The sequence below is a fragment of the Cricetulus griseus genome, chromosome 8, assembly GCF_003668045.3.
Source record: "Cricetulus griseus strain 17A/GY chromosome 8, alternate assembly CriGri-PICRH-1.0, whole genome shotgun sequence".
Lineage (NCBI taxonomy): Eukaryota > Metazoa > Chordata > Mammalia > Rodentia > Cricetidae > Cricetulus > Cricetulus griseus.
The window spans coordinates 86,083,063-86,106,888 of record NC_048601.1 but is presented as its reverse complement, the minus strand read 5'-3'; the positions used below and the strand labels follow the sequence as shown (position 1 = coordinate 86,106,888).

Genomic DNA, 23,826 nt, shown 5'->3' with positions numbered 1-23,826 from the left:
AGATGAAACAACTCACCACAGGATTACTGAAGAATCCTCATTAAAAATGCCAAGCTGGATTGGGGACAGCGTGTGTCACTGGTGAGGATGTGAGGGATAGAGAAGTAGAATAGCTTCCACAGATGACAGTTGTAGGTGAGGATACCGTAAGGAAAAACTCAAGTGATAGGTTTCCTGCCACCTCGGGTCCTCTGGGATCTATGTAGGAAGGTACATCAGTGAGTAGGAAGGAGTTGGTCCCCCTAGGCCTCAGGGAACCCGACGAAAGAGGAGGCAGAAAGAGTAAGAACCAGAAGGGATGAAGGAAACCAAGGAATCAAGACCTTCTGAACACAACGGGGCTGGTGCACATTCTCACTCATGGAGACTGAGGCAGCGTGCACTGGGCCTGCATGGGTCTATACCAGATGGGTCTATACCCTGGAGCTGAAAGAAGAAGTGGACACATGCCCTATCTCCTAAACCTAGCCCTGATGAAAATTATTTTTCTTTAAGGGAATCTCACTGGGGAAACAAACCACTCTTAAAGGTAGGCCGCATGCCCCCGCAGTAGAAGGCCAACACAAAACAAACTCAGTGGCATCTTTGTTTCAGGTTAAGTCAGGGCATTTTCTTTTTCTTTTTTAACCTTACAGGTCCTTTCCATATATATTATTGTGTGTTGTGTGGGATTCCGTGTGTATGAGCGTACATCTCTGCATCTGTGTGCATTTGTTGTGCTTCTTCTTTGGCTCTTGTTTGGTTGTTTTGTCCTGTCCCAATTTGTTGGTTTTGTTTTATCGTTTCATTTTATTTTGTTATTATTCCTTTGTGCTTGTGTTTTCTAAGGAGAGACAGAAAGGGTGTGGACCCAGATAGGAGGGAAGGTAGGAGGAACAGGGTAGGTAGAGTGAGGGAAGGCTGTAATCAGAATATATTATATGAAAAAGTTCATTTTCAATAAAGGAAAAAAAAAGGAAGGAGTTGGGGTATGAACAGCCCTTCCTGGGGGGCATCACAAGGAATAAAGTGTTTTCCCAGCTCCCCTAGATGAGCACCCCCCCCCTCCAGCTCACTGTCTCCTTTCTTACCCTTCCAGGACTCTTTCCGCAAACGCTCTCTGAGACGGTCCTCATCCTTGAGCAGGAAGCTCCAAGCCCCAGAGGAATGTCAGCAGCCCTCTGAGTCTCTTGTCCAAACCCCAGCCTGTCCAGGTCCACAGGAGGTCCCCAGTTCCAGCAGTGACTCCGTCTCCAGGAGCCCTCTGGGCCAGCTGAATGAACTGCCTATGGAGAAGCCAAATGCCTCTCCCAGCAGCCAAGGGCCGTCCCAGCGGGACAGGGCCAGGCTAAGAAGGGTTTCCGAGGATGGCCTTCTGGGGTCCAGCCACACAGAAACCAGCACAACATCTTTGAAGCTGTACTTGCCCGGTGGGAATTCCAGGGTGACTCAGGAGAGGCCGGAAAGAGCGTTTAAGCGGCAGGGCAGCCAGCCCCCATCTCTCAGGTGAGTATGCAGACCCAAGGTGCCGGCTTTCCCAAACCAAGCACCACCTGGTACGCATGGTCCAGCCTCTTGTGGCTTTCATGGGGCTCTCTTGGTCTCTGGTGCTCTCACTGCTAGCCTGGGAGGCAGGCAAGGCCAGAGGGTTGTGATTAACCAGGAAAAAAAATTAACCAGGAAAACAAATGGAGCCAGAGGTCAAGCCTTCTGATGTTCTGGGGGAGGCCTTCTTTGCCCTTCCCATTGTCTGAGCTGTAGAAGGCTTTAGTTGAGGTCCCCAAGCCTACCACCTGGAGCAGCACACCATGAGCAGCACACCTGGGGCAGCACACCTGGAGCAGCACACCTGGCTGGTGTAGCTAAGAGGAGGTCCCTGCATTTAATGAAAAATCAGTCCCCAGAGCTTCTTGAGGGTGACGTTTTATTTCTTTGACCCTGTTTTTTTTTTTTTTTTTAACCTCCATTCTTTCCTAATAGCCACAGGGGATTTCTGAGGTAATTGATTTTTTGAATGCTCAGCTAGTCCTTCACCTGGAATGAGCCTCTTGGCTATGATATGACTGGGTTTAACTCATTAATATCTGATTTAGATTCATGGAGGAGACTGGCTGGTGGGGTTTTCCTGTTGCTGCTCCCTCACTGGATGCTGGCCTCCTTCTCTTCTCTTGGAGAGCGCAAGATTTACGCTGTGTCTCCTTCAGTACACAGTAGAATTTAGTGGGAAGGACTTCTGAAGGGTTTTAAATTATATATTCAGTCAAAACACTTTTAACTAGAAATTTCTATTTTTGTAAGTTTGGCCAAGTTATATTTTTCAAGGACTTTGACAATTATATCTGTATTTAGATTATGGATATAAATTATAAGTTAAATATGTTTTTTCACTGTCAAGTTTGTAAGATCCACAGTGATGTCTCTGCTTCATTCATGAAACTATTAATTAGTTGTAATTAATATATTAGTGATCTGTCATTACCCCCTAGTGCACTTGAGTGTGTGTGTGCATTCATGCCTCATTTATCATTTCTAGGAAGCCTTTTGGCTTTATGTGTATTTTTTCATTAATTAGGGCCCTTTTAATTATTTCATTTGTTCTACTTTCTTTTGGTTTACCTTGTGATTGTTTCCTAGTTTACTGTTATGGATCTTTAACATTTTACTTTCGACTTTCTTCTTTTGTGGTATCTTTGCACATGTCCTTCCATCGTCATGGGCTTTCTTCCTGGCTGGTGGCAAGTCAGTCCACAGTTTGACGGTTTCAGTGCTCTTCTGAGAGTAACACATCTTTTAAACACCTCTGCTGCTCCCCCGACCTCAGCTCCTTTTAGGACATTTTTCTTTTCTTGGCTTCCAGCAGTTTGGATGCAACACCCCAGAGGGGTTTTCACTGGTGATTCTTCCTGGGGTAGATCAACCTTTCTGAAATTAAGGATTGATACTTTTCATCAGTTTTGAAAAATCATCATCCTTTAACTCTAAATACTGGTTTTGTTTCACTCTTTTTCTTTCTTTTTCTGGTCTGGGACTCTGCTTACACATAGAGTTTTTTCACCATGGTTGTGTGGTGTGACTTTTTAATATTCTTTCCTTATTTTTTTTCTGTCATTCTCTCTCTGTATTTCAATCTGGAGATTGTTTCCTGTTTAGGGTGAGGTCTTACTTTTCAGACTAGCTTCACACTGCTGGGCCCCAGGGTCCTGGGACTGTAGGAGCATACCACCAGCTCTACTCCTATCTGGGTATTTTCTTTTGATCTATTTTCAGTTCATGTTTCTTCTCTTTTGTCATGTTTAATAATATGCTATTAAACTTGTCAAATAACTTCTTAATTTTAGTTATTTATTTTACATTGTAGAATTTTCATTCACTTAAAAAAACAGGTTTCAGCTCCTTTAAGATTCTCATTTCCAAACATAGGATCCATCATTACACAAAATTAAGGATTATTCAAGAGAGGCACAATAAACAAAGTTCTTAGGCAATGACAGAATTAGAGGAGGAATTCTGCAAAGTCTAAAGGCAACAAGAGACTGTTGCCTAGTTTCCCATTGAATCTTTGCTCTACTTCTATACATTTTTGGGTAATTTTGACCAGACTCTAGTCACTAGGCATGAATAATAACTACATTGGCCCTGGCTGAGAGAGAATGCCATAGTGTAGGTATGGAGGTCAGAGAAAAACTTTTGGGAGTCCACTGTCTCCTTCCACTACATGGGTCCAGGGGTTCAGGTGTCCAGGGGGTCAGTCTTGACAGCCAGCTGCTTCGTCTGCTGGGCCATCGTGTCATTTTGTTCCAAGGGGGATTTAATTTCCAGTGGATATTAGTCTCTTGTTGCCTTTAGACTTTGCAGAATTCCTCCTCTAATTCTGTCATTGTCTAAGAACTTTGTTTATTGTGCCTCTCTTGAATAATAATCCTTAATTTTGTGTAATCAGTCTTGTTTGGTGTACATCTTTCATTTTAAGCTCTTACTAAACTCTTTCTTGATTTTATGTTTCAATATTCTGATGCTTTTTTCTGTTTACATATGGTCTTCACTCTCCTGTTTATGTATTTACTTGTCTGAGGCTGTTGGGGTGAAAAAGCCTCTTTTATTTTTGTCTTTATAAAAAGAGAAGATTTTCTTCGAGCTGTTTCTCTGTAATCTGTCCTTCTACAATGACCTGTGACGTCACTTTTGCTTCTCACTGAGGTCTTCTTCAGGCAGGGCTCTCTAGAATCTCCCACTGACACATTTCCTCCCTCCTACTGTCCTTCCGTTCTCTCCCTCCCTTCTTCCCTGTGTCCTCCTGTCCCTCCACCACTCCCTCTGACCTGTCTGCTGCCCTCCCTCTATCCTGAAGTCACACGTCTGGTTACTGTGGCCTTCTAGCTAACTCTGTGTCTTTCTGGGGCCAGTCCTTCTCCTCCATAGCTGTATTCAGGTCTTTATTCTTTGCACAGAATTTGTTTCTGTAGTACAACATGTCCACCCGGTCCTGTGGAGGGGACAGCGTGGCCCCTTCTGTAAAGGCCCTGTTCCCCATCATCTCACACTGTCCCACTCTTGTTAGTCATGTGTTCATGCTGAGTGTTTTCCTTTGACTGGCCCCTGGGCCATGCTTTTCTCTTGAACAGCATTTATCATTGCCAGAGATTCTTGGATTTTCTTCCTTGTCTATTGTCTGGCATCTCCAATGAAGATTACTTTCACAAAGGCAGGGACCTCTGTGTTCCCTGGTATGCAGAGACACTCCAGGAATGGTCGCTTAGTGGAAGCATCACTGCTGCTGACAGCGCAGTGCGGGAAGTCAGTAATTGTTTGATGTGGACCCATGTTGTGTATAGCACTGTTCTAAGTGTTCTGGGTAATCGTCCAAGGTCTGGGAAGGGATAAGCCCCATTTCACAGATGAGGAAAACACTCCGAGGTGCTTATTTACCCACATTTATGCATCGAGTGAGTCAGTGCAGTCTGCTGAGCACATGAATGTGTCATGTCTGTCCCTGAGTTCAAATCCTTTCCACAGCCTTTGTCCTTTAGCACCTTTGCATGCTGTGGCCCATCAGAGTCCTCTCCATTCTGAGCCAGTCAGATTACCTCTAGTTTAATCCAGGGTTGTCATGTGTTCTTCAGTGCCAGGGAAGCTTCGCGCTGTGGTGGTGTGGGAGGATGGCTCTGGTGTGGAGTGGAGGCCTGGGCTCCACAGTTCTTACTTGTTTTCATTTTGCCTCTCCCACTCTCCCTGGCTGGCTCATGTTCTTCCTGGGCTTTAGAGCCTCTGGCTGTAGAGTCATCTTGTTTCCACATATTGCTGGCCAGAGAGTCTTACTTCCAGAGTTATTCTGCCCCTGTGTGAATTAGCAGGCATTTTCTGAGTACTGACTGTTTACACTTAAGCAGGTACACTGAGGCCACTTTGGAGGGACGGTTCTGGAATCTGATGGCCTGGCTTGGCACACCGGTTGTGTCCTTATAACATCTGCCACCACAATCAGTCATTAAACCACAGGGTAATGCTGTGATCGTTATCTTCTAGGAAGAGGAGATGAGATGAATGTTTGCACAGATGCCTGTCCTCTGGTGTCAGGCAAGGTGTAACCAGGGACATTCAATGTGTACTGAGTAGTGTTGACTTCTGTTAGTCAACCAACATACATCTCCGCGTAGGCATTCTCCCCTCTACCTCCCCTCTTCCTTTTCCTCCTCCCCTCCCTCCCTCTTCCTTTTCCTCCTCCCCTCCCTCCCTCTTCCTTTTCCTCCTCCCCTCCCTCCCTCTTCCTTTTCCTCCTCCCCTCCCTCCCTCTTCCTTTTCCTCCTCCCCTCCCTCCCTCTTCCTTTTCCTCCTCCCCTCCCTCCCTCTTCCTTTTCCTCTTCCTCCCCCCTTCCTTTTCCTCTTCCTCCCCCTTCCTTTTCCTCTTCCTCCCCCTTCCTTTTCCTCTTCCTCCCCCTTCCTTTTCCTCTTCCTCCCCCTTCCTTTTCCTCTTCCTCCCCCTTCCTTTTCCTCTTCCTCCTCTTCTCTTTCTTTCTCTCGCTTCTTTTCTGGGCATCCTATTAAGTGCATCACGTTTTCTCATTTGTTCTTCATAATAGTCCATTGAGGCATGTATTACTTTTGGATTTTTTAATGGGAGAGGTTTCCATTAGATAAAATCTCCCCCCCAACAAATGAATGAATCAAAAGGCACTGGCAGCGAGAGCTGGATACGGCATCTTTGTGACTGTTCATGAGAAAGGCAGAGATCAGGAAGTCTTTAGTGTTGGTGATCCTAAGGAGAGAGCCTTCTCTAACTCATTGTAGGCTGGGACAAGTTTCCTTGAAGGGTCACCTGGTGTGGAGGCCACCCTTGGAAGAACTGCTCACTCCTAGAAGGGAAGGGGTTGACCCTAGTATGTCCCTTAATTTATACAAAGTTGAGCCATTAGAGCAGTCCCACTGCCTCCTCCCCTAAGGAAGCATTGAGGAGAGGAGAAGGCCTGTGAGGGGGGAGCAGTGGGCTTCCTCCACACTAAGGACCTTTCTGGACTCACACAGACTATTGGTTAGGAGCAGGGGTCTGCATGGTCTGATGGTGTAGGCAAGTGTGGGCCTGCGTCCATTTCCTATTGCAAGCTTCAGAATTGCCATGATCCTGGGAGGTGACAGCACAGCGTCTCACTAAACAGAGGTCAGGGGTCTGAGCTGAGTCTCACTAATGCTGAGCTTTGGGAAGAACAGCTTGCCCTCTGGGGGCCAGCGGAAGTCTCCTCATCTTTTTCAGCTACAAGTGGCTGCTGGTGGTCCTTTGCTGCAGGTCCGTTCCTGCACCTTCAAAGATGGCTACATTTGCTGAGTTCTTGTGAGGCTGCCACCTTGATGCTTTCTCTTCTGCTGCTGTCTTCTACCAGCAAGGATTCTGTGATGACATGGGGCCCTGCTGGATAGCGAGGCTGCTCGCCTCACCTGTGGTCACATGACCAGCAACCATCTACAGCTTTAATTTGCTCGTGCTGCATAGGCTGACATTAGTGCAGCAGGCCTGGGGTTAGTGTGGGGGCATTTTTAGAGGAAGGGGTCATTACTTGCAGCATTTCTTGCAACATTTCAAAACTGTTTGGTCTCACTACAGTTTTTAAAGATTGTCTTCTGTCATCAGTTTGTCTGTCTGTCCTTTCAGGAATTGGCATTTTCCTGTGTTGACCTTTTTCTTAAAAATGAAGATGTGTGCCTTGTATGAAGAGGGAAGCAGGAAACCCCACAGCTACAGCCATTGATCCCCAGGGACCATGGCAGATTCCTGAGCTTGGGGGTGGGGGAACGTTAGTATCACCAACGTGAGTGGATTTCACTTGGAGAAAAGAGAATAGGTTCTCTGGATGCAACCTGGAAGTATTAAGGTCTCCACAGAAGAGGAGTTCAATTTAGTTGAATTTTTTCCCTGAAGGTTTTTAAATGGGTACTTAAGAAAGCAGAGTGTAATAGGTGTAATATATGTAGTAGATGTTCCTTCAGAACCCATTTAACTTCTTGGCTTCACAGACTGTCAGGGTCAGTTTCCTTAGACCTTCTTATGGGGATGGGAAATAACCCCAGTGAATGGAAGTCCTGCCCAAGTGCATGTAGGCGGCACTTGGCTCTTGGGACATTTCTACATTTGCAGTCAATGTTTCACATATGCTGTGAGTGTGTGGTCACCCCCTTCCCAAGCACAGCTGCCACATCCAGGTTCTGTCCTGTTCTTCATAAGATCGCTCCCTCACTTTTACATGGACTTCATTTCAGATCCTCAAATTTCTGAGAAAAAAGAAACAGGGAAGAGGGGGTTAGGGAATGGCTATAACCAGGAGAAACAAGCTGATTGCTGGCTTGAGAATAGACTCAAGATTGTAGGCATGGAAGGCAAGGGGCCAGCTAGTAGGTATTTGCCATAGTCCAAGAGAGTGAGCAGTGGCTTTCTCTGTGGTGGCAGTGAAGGTGATAAGCCATGGGAGTGGGATGGATTGCCCCGTTATGTTAGAGAAGAGGGAGAATGAAGACCTCAGCTTCAGCTCCAGGGAGGGGCTTTTTCTGAAACGAGGAAGATGGGATGAAGCAAGTTTAGGTCGGGGCATCACCCACCATCTAAATGCCCAGTCCAGCATGTGTCTTTCTTCCAGGTGGCTTCCTGAGGGTCAGGGACCAGTCATTAACATGTGCCGAGAGTTGTCCTGTGGCTCGGTTCTTCCTTTAGGTGCTGTTGCTGTTGTGACAGGGCAAGGTGGAGAGTGACCAGGGCAGGGGACAGACTCAGCAAGGATGTCGGGTCTTAGCCTGATCTCATAGAGAGATGCTGAACACGAACTCTGCTTCAGTTGGTCCTACTTACAAGAAGCAAGGGGTGAGCTTTTGGAATCTGTGCCAGTTATGACTATAAGGCTGCCCATCCCAGGGTGAGCTGGGCAGTGTGCAGGTCCACCCTAGGGTGGGCTGGTAAATCTGTGGAAGAATGATTCTCTCCAAGAGAATCTGTGAGTACTTGGAGGCTGGAGGGTAGATGGGATAGGTGTATCCAGTGTGGTGCATTTTGGGGGAGCACTGTGACCAACAGTTCTCATGAGTCCCAGACTCTCTCAGCCCCCAGGGTGTTAAATGTACAATGAACACTGCAGAGCCTGTGTGCGGATAGATGCTCTGGTGAGAGCGGCCAAGCAGGGTTCTGTCCCAGGGAAAGTGCAGACTCCAGCAGGAGAAATGGGAAGAGGCCATGCTCGAGCTTGGCCTCTCCCATCAGAGCACCAGTGGTTTCTTTACGAGAACATCCAGGTAACCCATCATGGGCTCTGTGGCCATGTTCTGTTCTCCACATTGGGCAAGACTCTTGACTCCCATTGGTGCCCCAGCCCGGCCAGGCACTAGAGATGCTGAAAGTTGAGTCATCTGTCTCCCTCTGTAAGCCACAACCCACTGTGGATACGCAAGAGCAACCGTATCGAGGAGTCAATGGTGACAGGAGCTGGTGGGGTGTGGAAGGACTCGAGAGGTGTGTTCAATGCAGAGGGCTGAAGCTTCATAGGAAACAGCCACTCTAGGCAAGGAGTGGCTGGGAGTTTGGTCCCCAGACCCAGGGCAGGATTACCTGTCTTGTTCTTCTGGAGGCCTTTGCAGAGTGGAAACAGTTCCTTCAGACTCCTCAGCCCCCCTGCCCCGCCTTTGTCCAAGCCAGTGGTTGGTTCAGGAGACTTGGCTCCTCTGACTTGGTAGATCTTTCAGGTTCTACAGAATGGACACTAGATGGCAGCACAACCCTGTCCATCTTCTGGTTGTCCACTTGTGTACATTTAGCAGTATTCAGAAAGTACTGTACTCTCTTTCTCCCCCTCACCATTGTTCTCTCAATTCCAAGCTTCCCTGACCCCCTAGTCCCTCTCCAGAGCCCCCTGATCAGGAACAGAGGCTTCAGACCCACAGATCCTGTCTGCATTCTGAGATAGAGGGACTTGTGCCAGCTGAGGCTTGGCGGACACTTAGGGGAGGATGTGGTATTTGTGGTTTATTGACTGTTCCCCTCACCCAAGCATCCTGAGGCTGACGACATGTGTACCACATGGACAAGTAGTGGGTTGAATTTCCATCTTAATTTGTCTCTGCATTGTTTGGACTTCGTGTAAGACTCTGGCAACTCAAACTTGGCTGCACTTTGAGACCTACCCAACACCCAGATGTCCTTCTGCCTTCTGGCCCCCCCACAGGACCCCATGTCCTTTTGGAGCTCAGCTGCCCACCATGTTTTGCTCTGGACATCTGTCTTCTGGGCACACTACCTCCCCAGGTCTCATTCTGGACCACTTCTGACCTTCTGTATGTACTTTAATCCTAGCCCACCACTGTTTCCTTTTCCTTCGAAGGTTTGACCTCTCCATAGTGGGCACTGGCAATCAAATGTCACCAAGTGGCTATAATGCACATCATAGGCCCCACTCTGTCTCCAAGAAGGGGTGACATCACTGCGGCCCCAAGGTACAGTGTCAGCGCTTCCATGCCATTGATCTTGTGCATTCTTCAGGGCAAAGAGGCTTTCCATGATGCAGATTTCTCTTAAGACTAAGAAAGTGTGCTCAAAAGGCTACTATCTACCTGTCTCCTCTTCTTGCCCAACTGTGGACATCAGCAGGGTCCTGAGTCCTCCTGAGGTTGCATGTAGACTCCTGCCAGCTCTGTTGTGTTTTTGAGTCCTGGAATGCAGAGCAGGAAGATGTCTCCTGTAGACGAAGTAGCTGCTGTCTGATGGAAGGAGGCTTTGAGCGCAGAGAGAATCTGAAGATGCTTGTGGGGGAGCAGGGGTGGTTGTCCAGGTCTTCTTTGCTCGGGGCCTTTTCTGATTCTGAGACTCCAGTCTGCTGTTCTCGCAGCTAGCTTCCTACGGGTTCCCAGCTACCAGAGCCCCAATAGAGACCCACATAGAAGTGGGGCTTAGCCTGCCTTCATATTCTGGGGACCAGATAAGGGTGAGACTAACAAGGCATCTAGGGTCCAGAACTTGAGGAGGCGGTCACTCTTAAGGCTGTTGGACTACAACCAGGTAGGTACCCAGGAGGTGCCTTGAAATTTTGCACTTCAGTTTTCTGGCCTGGCTAGAAGAATCTGGATACTTCTCTTTGGTTCTCAGGGTTATGACAAGCCCTCATATATGTGGAGGGGAGTTCATCTTCACTTTGAACTCCTTGGGGGACTGGAATGGGGCCTTATTTTGTAGTCTTTCTCCATTTCTGTTTTTGTGTGTGGCAATAATAAATGTTGAGCAAATGAGAAATGAATTAAGGAAGGGGAAGAGAGGAGAAAATCACACTGATCAGTGCTATGAAACATACACTGAAAACCTTTAATGACATTGAAGCAATTGAAACTTTCTGTAGTTTTCTTATTGGCGTTCACTAATTCATGCATTCATTTCTTCTCATGCATTCATCTTACCAACGAACCAACCAGCTAGCTAATAAATACAATCTAAACAACCCAGCCAACTAACTAGCCCAACCAACCAACCAATCAAGCCAATTAGCCTGACTAACCAACTGAACCAAACTACCCACTGAACCAAGCAACCTAATGAACCAGGTAGGCCAATCATGTAGACTAATCCAAACTGTATTCTTGCCGTTAGTCACTTAGAATGCCACCTTCTTCAAGACACCGTTTTTTTTTTCTTGTTTTTAAATTTAAATTAGAAACAAGCTTGTTTTACATGTCAATCTCAGTTCCCTCTCCCTCCCCTCTTCCCCTGTCCCTCACTGACCCCCTTATCCCATACGCTTTTTGCTCCCCAGGGAGGGTGAGGCCTTCCATGGGGGATCTTCAAAGTCTGTCATATCATTTGGAGCAGAGCCTAGGCCCTCCCCCTAGTGTCTTGGCTGAAAGAGTAATCCTCTATGTGGAATGGGCTCCCAAAGTCCAGTCGTATACTAGGGAAAAGTACTGATCCACTACCAGAGGCCCCATAGATTGCCCAGAACTCCTGACACCCACGTTCAGGGGGTCTGGATCGGTCCCATGCTGGTTTCCCAGCTATCAGTCTGGGGTCCATGATCTCCCCCTTGTTCAGGTCAGCTGTTTATATGGGCCTCTCCAACCTGATCTTGACCCATTTGCTCATCACACCTCCCTCTCTGCAACTGGATTCAGGGAGTTCAGCGCAGTGTTTAGCTGTGGGTATCTGCTTCTGCATGAAGGCTCTAGGATGGCATATAAGGTAGTCATCAATCTCATTATCTATTGGGGAAGGGCATTTAAGGTAGCCTCTCCACTATTGCTTAGATTGTTAGTTGGTGTCATCCTTGTAGATCCTGTACACTTCCCTAGTGCCAGATTTCTCTTTAAACCTATAATGGCTCTCTCTATTATGGTGTCTCTTTTCTTGCTCTCTATTCTTTCCCCGACTCAATCTTCCTGCTCCCTTATGTCCTCCTCTCCCCTCCTCTTCTCCCCCTCTCTTTCTCCTAACTCCCTCTCCCCTCCCCTCATGCTCCCAATTAGCTCAGGAGATCTTGTCCTTTTCCCCTTCTCCAGGGGACCATGTATATCTCTCTTAGGGTCCTCCTTGTTTCCTAGCTTCTCTGGCAGTGTGGACTGTAGGGCTGGTATTCCTTTTTTCTATGTCTAAAATCCATATACGAGTGAGTACATACCATGCTTGTCTTTTTGTGACTGGGTTACCTCACTTAGGATGGTTTCTTTTAGTTTCATCCATTTGCCTATGAATTTCAAGATTCCATTGTTTTTTTTTTGTTGTTTGTTTGTTTTGTTTTTCTGCTGAATAGTACTCCATTGTGTAAATGTACCACATTTTCTTCATCCATTCCTCAGTTGAGGAGCATCTAAGTTACTTCCAGGTTCTGGCTATTACAAATAATGTTGCTGTGAACATAGTTGAACAGATGTCCTTGTATGAATGTGCATCTTTTGAGTATATGCCTAAGAGTGGAATTGCTGGATCTTGTGGTAGACTGATTCCCATTTTCCTAAGGAACCACCATACTGATTTCCAAAGTGGCTGTATGAGTTTATACTTCCACCAGCAGTGGAGAAGCGTTCTCCTTTCTCAACATCCTCTCCAGCATAAGCTGTTTTTTATTTTAGCCACTCTGACAGGAGCAAGATGGTATCTCAGAGTGGTTTTGATTTGCATTTCCCTGATGTTGAGGCTAAGGATGTTGAGCACTTTCTTATGTCTTTCAGCCATTTTATATTCCTCTATTGAGAATTCTCTATTTAGTTCTGTACCCCACTTTTAAATTGGATTATTTGGTGTTTTGGCCACTAGCTTCTTGAGTTCTTTGTATATTTGGAAATCAACCCTCTGTCAGATGTGGGGTTGGTGAATTTTTTTTTTTCCATTCTGTGGGCTGCCTTTTTTTTTTTTTTTTTTTTTTTGACTGTGCAGGACAACTTTTCTGATTGCTTTCCTACTCCTATGTTTGGGCCTATCTCTTCACAGCTCTCATGCACACACCACACTAGGCAGAGCTGATAGACTGACTAGCTTCTCCTGTTGCCTGAATGTGGGCGTGAAGGACCTTACCTCCTTCTGTAATTCTTAGAACTGTTCCACTAAGTAACAGTGAAGGTTGGTTGTTGGCATTGCTGGGCGATGGTGTGTGTGTGTGTGTGTGTGTGTGTGTGTGTGTGTGTGGTGTGTGTGTGTGTGGTGTGTGTATCTCTGTGTATAGTGTGAGGCTGTCCCCTCAGAGGGTAGTGGGACATCCTACACAGGAATAGTCATCTAATAACACCACAGTATGTCTCTCAGGGCTGAGGTAACTGAAGCATCACAGGATCTTAGAGATGGTTTTGTGCGTCAGGGCTGGGCTGTCTTGAAGACTGAGTGGGATCAGTGAAGGGTCTCTTGTTGTGCCCAGAACATAGTCACCGTTTGGGGGAATAGGTTGTGTGGAGTGCCTGGCCCTCAGTCCTAACTCTGAAGGCAGCTTTCCTGCTCTTCCTTGGCTTTTCTCTGGGCCTGCATAGAGCACTGCAGTCTGTAGGTATTTCTGATACATGCAGTTCTGGTGGGCCATGGAGAAGAACCGGAGTCCGTGCACTTAGCCCCTCTAAGGACCAGGATTCAAACAAAAGATCAACCTCCTTTTTCCTCCTGTGAGTTTCCTGAGGGGAATGCTTAGGCACTGGGGTGGAGAGAGCTTCAATCAATCCCATTCCTTCCTTTCCTCCTGACTCCCTGGCTGACTTCCCTAGTAGCAGCCGGCTAGCAGAATTCTTCTGTGCCACCCTCTTAGGGATGGCACTCCTACCTTGGAAAGATGGCCTTTGAAGCTGCCAGGACAGCTTCCTGTATAGTCAGATTCCATGTGTGCACCTCATTCCAGAAAATTCTACTTTGTTTTCTCTGTTCATTCCACAAGAAGTTACTAAAGCCATGGGATTTCTTTCATTTCCTGTTGAAGACAGTCTCAGAGCCATGTGTCCCTTAGAAGCAGAGCCTTTTCCTGACAGAGTAAACAGTTTTTGATCTCAATCTAAATACACGGTAGTTAATTTTGTTCAGTTCAGCAAAGCATTTACAGAGTGTCTCTTGCTGTTCAAGTGGTTTGGGGAGTGTGTGCTGAAGAGGGTTCCCGCCTTTAAGAGGCTGAGACACCCAAGTACAGATGTTCCACAGGACTGAGGGAGGTCCAAAAAGACAAGTGAAAAGAATGGCAGCCTGTGCAGAGTGTCTGGGTTGTGTCAAGCATAATGAAGCTGTGACAGTATTGAGTACTCATTATTTAATAGGCCCTATTATAAGAGCTTTAGATGAGGTACCCCATTTAATCCTGGTAGCAGCACTAGGAGAGCTATTGGATCCATTTTATAGTGGGCAAACTGAAGTGACCAAGTGGTGTGGGTCTACATAGGCAACATGTATGGGCCTCTGTCTTAGTGTTACTATTGCTGTGAGGAAACACCATGACCATGTGGTTGTTAGTTATATAGATATACGTAGTCTATCACTAAAGGAAGTTAGGACAGAAACTCAAACAGGAACCTGGAGGCAGGAGCTGATGCAGAGGCCATGGAGGGGCACTGCTTACTGGCTTGCTCCCCATGACTTACTCAGACTGCTTTCTTATAGAACCCAGGACCCCCTGACCAGAGTTGGAACTGCCCGAAATGGGCTGGGCCCTCCCGCATCAATCTCTAATTAAGAAAATGCCCCACAGGCTGGCCTATAGTGTAATCTCATGGAGGCATTTTCTCAGTTAAGCTCCCTCCTTTCCAATGACTCTAGCCTGTGTTAAATTGACATCAAACTAGCCAGCCTGGCTTCCTTCCTCACTGTATCCAAGCCAGGCCAAGGAAGAAGGCTTTCTGAGGAGCTCTCTGTCACTGCAAGGGTTTCCAGAGAGTGGGCGATTCCATGCTGAGGAGATGTTATGAACAGAAGAAAGGGACAGTGGTTTTAGCTGGGATACTGGTGTGGGACCAGAAGGAGGAGGACTGGTGGACTGGTGGACTGGACAGATGACTTGAAGGCCAGACTTTCTTTTCTTGGCAACAAAGAAGTAAATCCCTATCACGATTAATTACTAATACACAACCTGTGATGGTCAGGATAAATATTTATTAGGTAGCCAACCGGCAGACAAGTAGAGCAAGCCAAAACAGCAGGGAAAAGAGAGGTACCATGTATGTTCCGTATCTCTTCAAACCTTTACCACGTCACTCTGACATCACCTTGACCACACCATGATGGGCGTGGTCGGACACACCTGTAGCCAGCCCTTAGGAGGCGTGGTTATGGTGTATCCCTACAAATCCCAAGTAATTTGGGTGGTCTGGTGATTTCTTAAATCAAAGGTTGTTAGTTATATAGATATACGTAGTGCAATGTAGTGATTTGGCACATGACACATGTATAACGTGTATATCTTGTGAAATGACTAAATCAAGAAAGCATTTCTGGCTGGGTGGTGGTGGCGCACGACTTTAATCCCAGCACTCGGGAGGCAGCGGCAGGTGGATCTCTGAGTTTGAGCCCAGCCTGGCATACAGAGCAAGTTCCAGGACAGCCAGCACTACACAGAGAGTCTGTCTTGAACCCCCCTCCCCCACCCCCCAAAATTGTATTTCTTTCTCCTTAAACTTTACACACTTTTGATTAGTGTATAATAATTTTGTATATTTTGGGGTACAGTGTACAAATCAGGGTAATTGCCATTTCCACCTCTTCATCCTTTGTGGGTGGGGACTTGGGTCATTTACCAGATAGAGCCATGCTATAGGAAGCTTAGTGTAGAGCAGTACTGAAAGAGTGACAGAGTGCAAGGGAGAAGAAGCCTGAGGCTGTGAGATGCAAGGAAGGCTGTGAGCCTGGAGGATGGGGCTGCAAGGATAGAGAACTGTGTGGACCAGGAAGAAGATGCCTGTTTTTGAACACTTATGGGGGAGCTTTTGTTTCCATATTTCAAGTCAAGCGGAACACAAATCCTGTGCAAAGTCTGCCAAGAGATGTGGGGAGAGAGGGTCATTAGGGCGGTGCTGGCATGGTTCTGGCTGGTGAAGTGCTTGCAGGGTGGATATTGCCAAGAGTGACTGATACAGGCATCAAGGCCAGAATCTTGCAGTGGGAGACCCATGTGCTTGGCATGAGGCAAGAGAAAGGAGTGGTCGGCATAGCAGGGAGACTGGTGAGGTAGCGATGCTCTCCAGGAGGCAGTGCTGGTAGTTTAGTTTAGGGAGGGTGGGGTGATGCTGATTTGTGGCAGGATGGAGTGGTGGGATTCGTCGGTGGCTTCAGGGAGAGTCCTCTGGGTAAGAGGCTGGCTTAGAAGGTGGGTTGCATGGCACTGAGAAACAGGAGGGGTAAGGACAGCCAAAGAGCCAGGCATCCTGATCAAAGGACTTTCAACAAGAAGAGAAGCCTAGGGTGTGGGTGGCAGCTGGAGGTGTGGGTAATTAAGGGATAGGGGGCTGTTTTCTAGTCGGGTAAGATGGGAGTATGTTTGCAAACCAAGACTTGGGGTCCAGCTGCAGAGAGCAGAAATACATTATCCTCAGAGCCTGGAGGAGTCTGGGTGTGTGCTAGGGTTGGGTCTGCCAGGGGAACAGTACCCACAATTCATTTTCTGCCATGTTCCATGATAATAACCGATGTCTATCATGATGGCCCCTGCGGGCATTGCAAGTTTCCAAAGTGCCTTTTAAGTCCCCAGTGAAAGGGCTGATTCTGCTCAGCAGAGCTGTGAGCTACTCTTTCAATTTAGCTGAGCTTTGCGAAGTCCACTTACAGTGGACTGCCACGTGGGAAGCTGCATTTGGTAGGGTGGTAGGACCTTGAAACCCAACTTTCCATCTTCAGGGACTCAGCATAGCAAGGCAGAAGAAAGGGCCTTGAGTTTAGAGCTGAACAGATTTGGGTATAGATCATAGCGCTGCCACATACTAACAGGGTGACCTTGGGCAATATTTTCCCTACTTTGTAGATGAGTTTATTCATCTGAAGTACCTTTGTAGGATTGTTCTGTTGTTAGAAAGAAATAAAATAATGTCCATAAAGAATTCGCTCCACAAGTTACTTTAATAACTCTCTTCCCGTTTCATTTGGTTAGGCAAAAACACTTTTTGTTGTTTTTTAAAGACATTATTTATTTATTTCTATTTTATGTGTGTGTTTTGCCTGCATGCATGTATGTGTGTGTTTTGCCTGCATGCATGTGTGTGTTTTGCCTGCCTGCATGCATGTGTGTGCTTTGCCTGCCTGCATGCATGTGTGTGTTTTGCCTGCATGCATGTATGTGTGTGACTGTTTTGCCTGCATGCATGCATGTGTGTGAGTGTTTTGCCTGCCTGCATGCATGTGTGTGAGTGTTTTGCCTGCCTGCATGCATGTATGCATGAGTGCCTGGTGCACCAGGAGTCCAGAAGAGGGCACTGGATCCCTTGAAACTGGAGTTACAGCTGGTTATGAGCTGCCGTGTAGATACTGGGAACTGACCGTGCTCCTCTGCAAGTGATCCTAACTGCATCACTTCAGCCCCTGTTGATCGTTTTTAGATGGGCATATTTCTGAATAGATGGGAATTTTCTGAGCGGGACAAGTAAGGTGGCATCAGATTATGCAAGATTGTGATGGCTAATGAGAAATCAGAGTCCCAGTGAGGGATGTAGGCAAGGTGGTGATTTCCTCTATTCTTGGGTCCCTCTATTCCTGGAACAAGTCTCTCCTGAGGGATCAGGCTAATAGTTCCTCTGGTGCATTTGTGGATGAATGGCTTTGCTAAAATTCCTTCCCAAGTGTTGACATAAGCAATATCTGTCCCTCCTTCTGAGGTCCCAATGAGAGGTGGAGGCGTGATTCCACCAAAGTTCAGTTTGGGAAACCAATGAGTTTATCGGGCTTCCTTATAGAATGTCAGTGAGGGTTGCTTACAGGGGTGTGGGTGCTCTTTTCCCCAAAAAAGCTGCGCCTGGGAAGCCTTTACCCAGCAGGGATGAGGGGTTTTCTGTAGAGGCTAAGATGAAAGCCCCACTGTGCTCTTCATTGCCTGTGTATGCTCAAACCCCGCCCCGGCCTCCAGCACACCAAAGGTGGTAGGCAGGCACTGGATACCTTCTCCTCCCTGCCCACAACGAGCCCACCTGGGATGATGTTTGTTAAAAGGGAACAGATGATATCCCCAAGATAGTGGCTGCTTGGCTGGATGACAGTCAGTAATGACGATGGACTTGCTTTGTGGTGAAGCTTTTCCTCCCTCTGTCATGAAGGTCAAGGTGGAAGGGTCCCTCTACCTGACAGTTCTGGAGGTTGGTATGGGTGTGACTGTTCACTTCTTTCCTGCAGTTCTTCCAGGGCCAGGTCTGTACTATGGGCTGGCACACTGAACTGCCCCTACTGGGCTGACATGATTGTGGTCCTGCATGTCCCCATTGTTGCTTCTTTAGGCAAGTGTGAAGACTCTGGGAGGAGCATTCTTATAAGTGACAGTATGGCTCCCTATGGCCCCAGGGTCACTTTGTTTAAATTCTCTCTCTCCACATAAAATTTCCTTTCAATGAAAAGAGAGAAGGCCACTGAGTACCCCAAGAGTGTCACCTTTGAGAGCCAAACACTCTGCCCCTACAAGAGATCTAGAGACAAGGTTGAGTATTTCCTACCCACCTCCATGAAGCAGTGGAGAAGCTGTTGTGTGGAGAGCATGTGATAGGTGTCCTGGGGCCAGCCCTAAGACTGCCAAGGAAATCTACCCAACTGTAGACTGCAGCCCAGAGCCACCTCTGTGCCCTACCAGAGCTTCCCAATGAGTCTCAAATCACTCTCCATCCTAGATGTGACTAATTAGCCACCCTTAAAAGCTCCAGAAGCGAATTAAATAAAGAAAAGTTGAACATATCCCATTTAGATCAAAACAAAAGCACTGCTAGCTCATTTAATATTCAGCAAAGACATTACAACTGTTTTATTATTCTTCCTTTTGAAGAAAATGACTCCAAAGGGAACAGGCCCTAAATGTGGGAGTGTGGCAGTCCTTAGACAAGGATTCTGGCTTTGAAGTATCATCATATTAAATGAAGGCCACATAGAATTCTCAGGTTGAGTGTTTTAGGAGAGGCAGGCTGAAGTGCTTAGCTGTGGTATGGTCTGACATCGCAAGTTATTTTCAAATGGTTCAGCAAGCTTCCCTAAAAAGAATGTGCGTATCTATATGCATATGTCGAAAGAAGACATAGGAAATGTGACTTGCCATTGGAAGTGCACTAGTATGTGTTGCATCCTCTCACTTTTCTTGTGGGTTATATATATATTTTTTCTAGTGAAGGCAAATTCAAAGCACATGGAACAGGTAGGGAAAAAATGAATGGCAGATGAGAGAAAAGTCCAAAAAGCCTTATGAGGTCATAGTGTGTGTTATTAAATGTTGCAATCTGGATGAGGTAATGGCATAGAGCGGGCTAGCCATGCATGCTGACAAGACTGACAGGGGCCTAGCAACCCCTTTGCCACGCAGGATGGCTCCAAGGAGTCATGGCTATCACAGGACTGGCAGCTTGCACCAGTTACCCAGACAGCAGTCTGCTTCAGTGTTGTCCTTTTGGTCCCTGGGAAGCTGGCTTCAGCCCTCCCTCCACCTTCACACCACCCCTCCCCCTTCATCCTGCAAGACCGAGAACCCACTTCTCACCCCCTGGGTGTTTTCATGAAAACCCTGACCCTTTGATTAGACATACCTCATGAGGTTCAACGTGACATTTCCAACAGCAGACTGCTTGGCGTGGTTCTAGCTGCTTCAAAAAGATTTATATTTATTCTGGAAAGAGCTCCAGATGCCATTGGTCAAAGCTCTTCCTGTTAGCTGTGTTATTGGGGCTATTTCTTGCCTACATGATTTGGGGGCTGCAGCCTAGTCTATGCCTCTGGACAGTGGCCTGCTCTGGTGGGGGGTGATGGCAGGAGGATGAAGCAAGGACTTGAGGATTTGGGAGATAGACATCTGTCTCATTAGATTCAGATCCTCAGAATCCAATAAAGCCAGAGTCTTGCAAGGGCTTCATTCTACTTTGACAAGTTTTTGGTTTTGCTTATTATTATTTTTTTAAATGTGTGTATGTGTTTTTGAGACAGGGTCTCACTATGTATCTCATAGCTGCATTCTCAGCCATGGCCCAATTACTCAATGAATACCTCACCTGCCAGGCTTCCCACATGATCTGCCTGTGTCCCATAGCTGTGTACTCTCATTAGAGCCCCGAGGAGCTGAGAGGGAGGGCATCCTTAGTTTGAACCTAGGAATATTCACACCTCGTTTCTAGTGAAACTAGCTGCCAGGAGAGGCACAGGAGGCAGCCTTGCTGGCTCAGGGACACATCTAATTTTAGTCCAGGGTGAGCTGGTTCTAAGTTGGGGCTGACTTACTCATGAAAATTCCACAGCTCTCTGATTTATGTGTGTTAAGTGGTATGATGCCCAGTCTTACGAGGTTAATGAACTTGAGGCAATGTCTTCCTTCTCCTTCTTCTAAGAAACATCCAGAAAACAGTTTGTCCTCTGTGCTGTAAGAGTAGGTCAAAATTTCCTGGAGGTTCTTTTCCCTTAACAGGCAATGTGGGATGTAAGGCAGAGGAGCTGAGGAACCAGCTTTGGTGTGTCCTTTCTCTGTCCAAACCGGGGGAAGAACGAGGCTTCCCAGGGCCTTTGTGCCCAAAGAAAACTGGTCATCCACCTACTACAATGGGTCATGGACTCCAGGGATTGAAGGATTAGTAGAAAAATTAATTAAAAAGACAGCAGAGTCGGCCTTGTGGGGAAGGCCTGTAATTCCAGCTACTTGAGAGACGTGTTCAAGGTCCAAGGTCAGTCAGAGCAATGTAGTGAGACCCTGTCTCAAAAAAGGGGGTGAAAGTAGGGTTGGGAAAGGCCTGAAGATGTAGCCCTGTGGCAAAGCTCTTGCCTAGCATGCCTGAGGTTACAGTTTTAATCCTCACTACCACAAATAAATCCTGGACTCAGGTCAGTTTCAGAGACTGATTCAGAATCTATGGGCCCGAGACTTGCCCGTGTCTGTCTGGGTGGCCCCCTAGAGTTCTTTCTTATTATTAATAATTCCTGATTATTAAACCCAGCTTTATTCATGCTAGGCAGGTTCCCTAGCTGTCCACATGCTGGGCAGGTTCCTGACCACTGAGCTTCCCTTTCACTTCTTTCACCTTTGAAGATTTCATGGGTGTGTTTGTGCATACATGTGTGCTAGTATGTATGGAAGCCGGAGGTCAACATTGGACATCCTCCTTATTTGCTCTCTACTCTGTTTCTTGAGACAGGGTCTCTCATTGGATCTAGAGCTTGCCAACTTGGCTAGACTGGCTGGCCAGCAAGCCCCCAGAATCATCCTGTCTGCTTCTTTAGCTCTGGGATTGCAGGCATGTGCTCTATGCTCAGCTTTCCCCTGACTGCTGGGGATTAAACTGTGCACTCATGGCTGTATGGCAAGCACTTTACCAACTGAGAAATCTTGGCCCCTTCTTTTAAATTTTTATTTATTCAAAGGCATCCATTCTGTACCTTTGCCATGCCTTGAACTTGTGGTCCTCTTGCCTCAGCCTACTGGGTGGTTGAGATTATAAGCTTGGATAATTAGACCTACCTAGATGGATGGACTTTTAAGAGAAAGAACAAAAGTAATCCCATTTTTGCAAAATTTCTAACAATAGCAAATGGCATGTATACATTTTGAGGCCTCTTTATAAAGGAGGGCTCCTGGAGCTGTGTGAATTTAATGATAGATGACCCTATTTGAGTTCTTATAATTTTTGGATGAAATTAATACACTTCCATACAGTTGAGACAGATTGTTATCTTGAAATAAGGAGTCTACTACCTATCATGTGACAGGGCTCTGTGAAACATTTTACTCCCCTTTCCTCTGTGTCACCACAGACCTAGGAGTGGGGGAACAGTTGACATCTGAGCCTCAGTGCCCTCATTTGTAAAGACAAGGCTGAGAGTCTCAGTACTTCGCACAGGACTTGATGAGAATTGCTCTGTAAGTGCCTGGGAATGCAGACAGTGGCCATCATAAAGGCAAACTCGGCATTTAGAACACTTAGACTGTCACAGGAAAGGAGAGCCAGTCCAGGGGAAATCATCCAAAGGCCACTTGGAGAAATAAGTGTCATTTAACAAGAAGGCCTTTGCTTTCTCCTTTGTCTCTTTCTGAATGGCTGTTTGGTTTGCTGTGGGCCAGACAGCATTGTTTCACTCCTGTCCCTCACAGGTCTTTAATGAATATGGTCAGCCAAGAACACTCTGTTTTCAAAATGAAAATATGTCATCCTAGAAGTTGTTTTACACTGTTTTTTTTTGTTTTTGTTTTTGTTTTTTTTGGCATACTTAAACAAATGGAACTAAGTTGTTTGAATGATTGATGGGACCAAGGGTAAGTAGGCCTTTCTCCTTGGCATGGCTCCTTCCTTGGATATGTTTTTTGGCCTTTATTGTGACAGTAAGGGGAGGACTGCTGCCCCAAAGTGGCTTTTATTCACAGTCAGGCAAACATCTCCACACAGCTTCCTAGCCACTGTCAAAATCCCAGCCATTTAAGCAGTGCCTTCCAGGCAGCCTATTGGAACCTTTTATAACTCAGAGGATGACCTTAGACTCCCTGTAGCAGGAGCAAGGTTATGGAGATAATCCTCTCTATCTCAGGCTCTCTTACCATCCTTGGGAGGCAGGCCTGGGAAGTCATTTCTATTGGGTCTTCATGCCACTGGGGAGGTGGACCAGGAGTCAGGGAGTCCCAGTCACAGGTAACCTCAATGGTTGTGTTGACTGGCAGTGTAGGCTGGGCCCTGCTCACCTCTGGAATACCTCTGATGCTGCATGGGCCAGGCTTCTCATCATTTCTTCAGCATTTTTTGGTCCATTCAGCTTATGATCATGAGTGGGCTTGGTTGAACCTGGTAGCCCATTGTGGTGGACAGAGGGACAGTGGCAAGGCCATGGTGAGAGTGGATCATGGAGTGGCCTCATTGTGTTTTGTGAACTGTCTGTCTCAGTCAGAAGATTGGTTGCTTTGATGAACTTGGCCATGGTCCAGAGATGCAATCTGTAGTGACCACATTCCCCCCAAGAAGATGTTCGTTCTATATACAGTTTTTTTTTTTTTTGAGACAGACTCTCTATGTAGTTCTGGCTGTCCTGGAACTTACTATAGACTGGGCTGGCCTTGACCTCACAGAGCTCCACCTGTCTCTCTCCCATGTGCTGGGATTGAAGGCGTGCATCACCACACCAGCCTCTTGTCACTATTTATTGAATTCCTGCCTCTTGGCACCAGTTACCTAGTGCAGTGGAACTCAACCACACCTAGAAACTTCAGTCCTGAACAAGGGTAAGCCAAATGAGGTCCCACAGAGCCTTGCCCAATGGTGTCCCCAGAAGGAGGATCTACCCTAATGTGACTTAAGTAGTAAGAAGATGCAAGCAAGGTCTCCAGCTTCTAGCATGGGATACTTGAAAATGAATAGACCAGAGCATCTACAGCCCAGGATTATGTGCCTGGCCTTGCCTGCTCCCAGGATCTTGGGGAAAACACTGTACTCCCTCCCACCCAACTCCATTCCTCTAAGGTGGTGGTTCTCAGCCTGACAAATGACCCTTTCCTAGGATGAGTCACATATCAGATATCCTACATATCAGATATTTCCATTATGATTCATAACAGTAACAAAATGACAGTTATGAGGCAGCAATAAAAATGGTTTTATGGTTGGGATCACCACAACATGAGTTTGAACTATATTAAAGAATCATAGAATTAGGAAGGTTGAGAAGCACTGCTGGAAGGCATCCAGGTTAGACAAGGTCTGGAATGGCTTTCTCACTTCCCAAACAAAAGAGGCACATCGAGGTGAACC

At 46.7% G+C, this 23,826-nt stretch overlaps 1 protein-coding gene across 6 annotated transcripts in view; it reads left to right on the top strand.

Annotated features, from left to right (window-relative positions):
- Nucleotides 1-23,826, top strand: part of Mindy4 (MINDY lysine 48 deubiquitinase 4) — a 149,145-nt gene that overhangs the window by 44,459 nt on the left and 80,860 nt on the right. For all 6 annotated transcript variants that reach the window (XM_035448554.1, XM_035448552.1, XM_027429692.2 and 3 more), the window contains one exon: nucleotides 1,079-1,485. In XM_035448554.1, coding sequence (XP_035304445.1) covers nucleotides 1,079-1,485 — 407 coding nt within the window. The remainder of the gene's footprint in view (nucleotides 1-1,078; nucleotides 1,486-23,826) is intronic.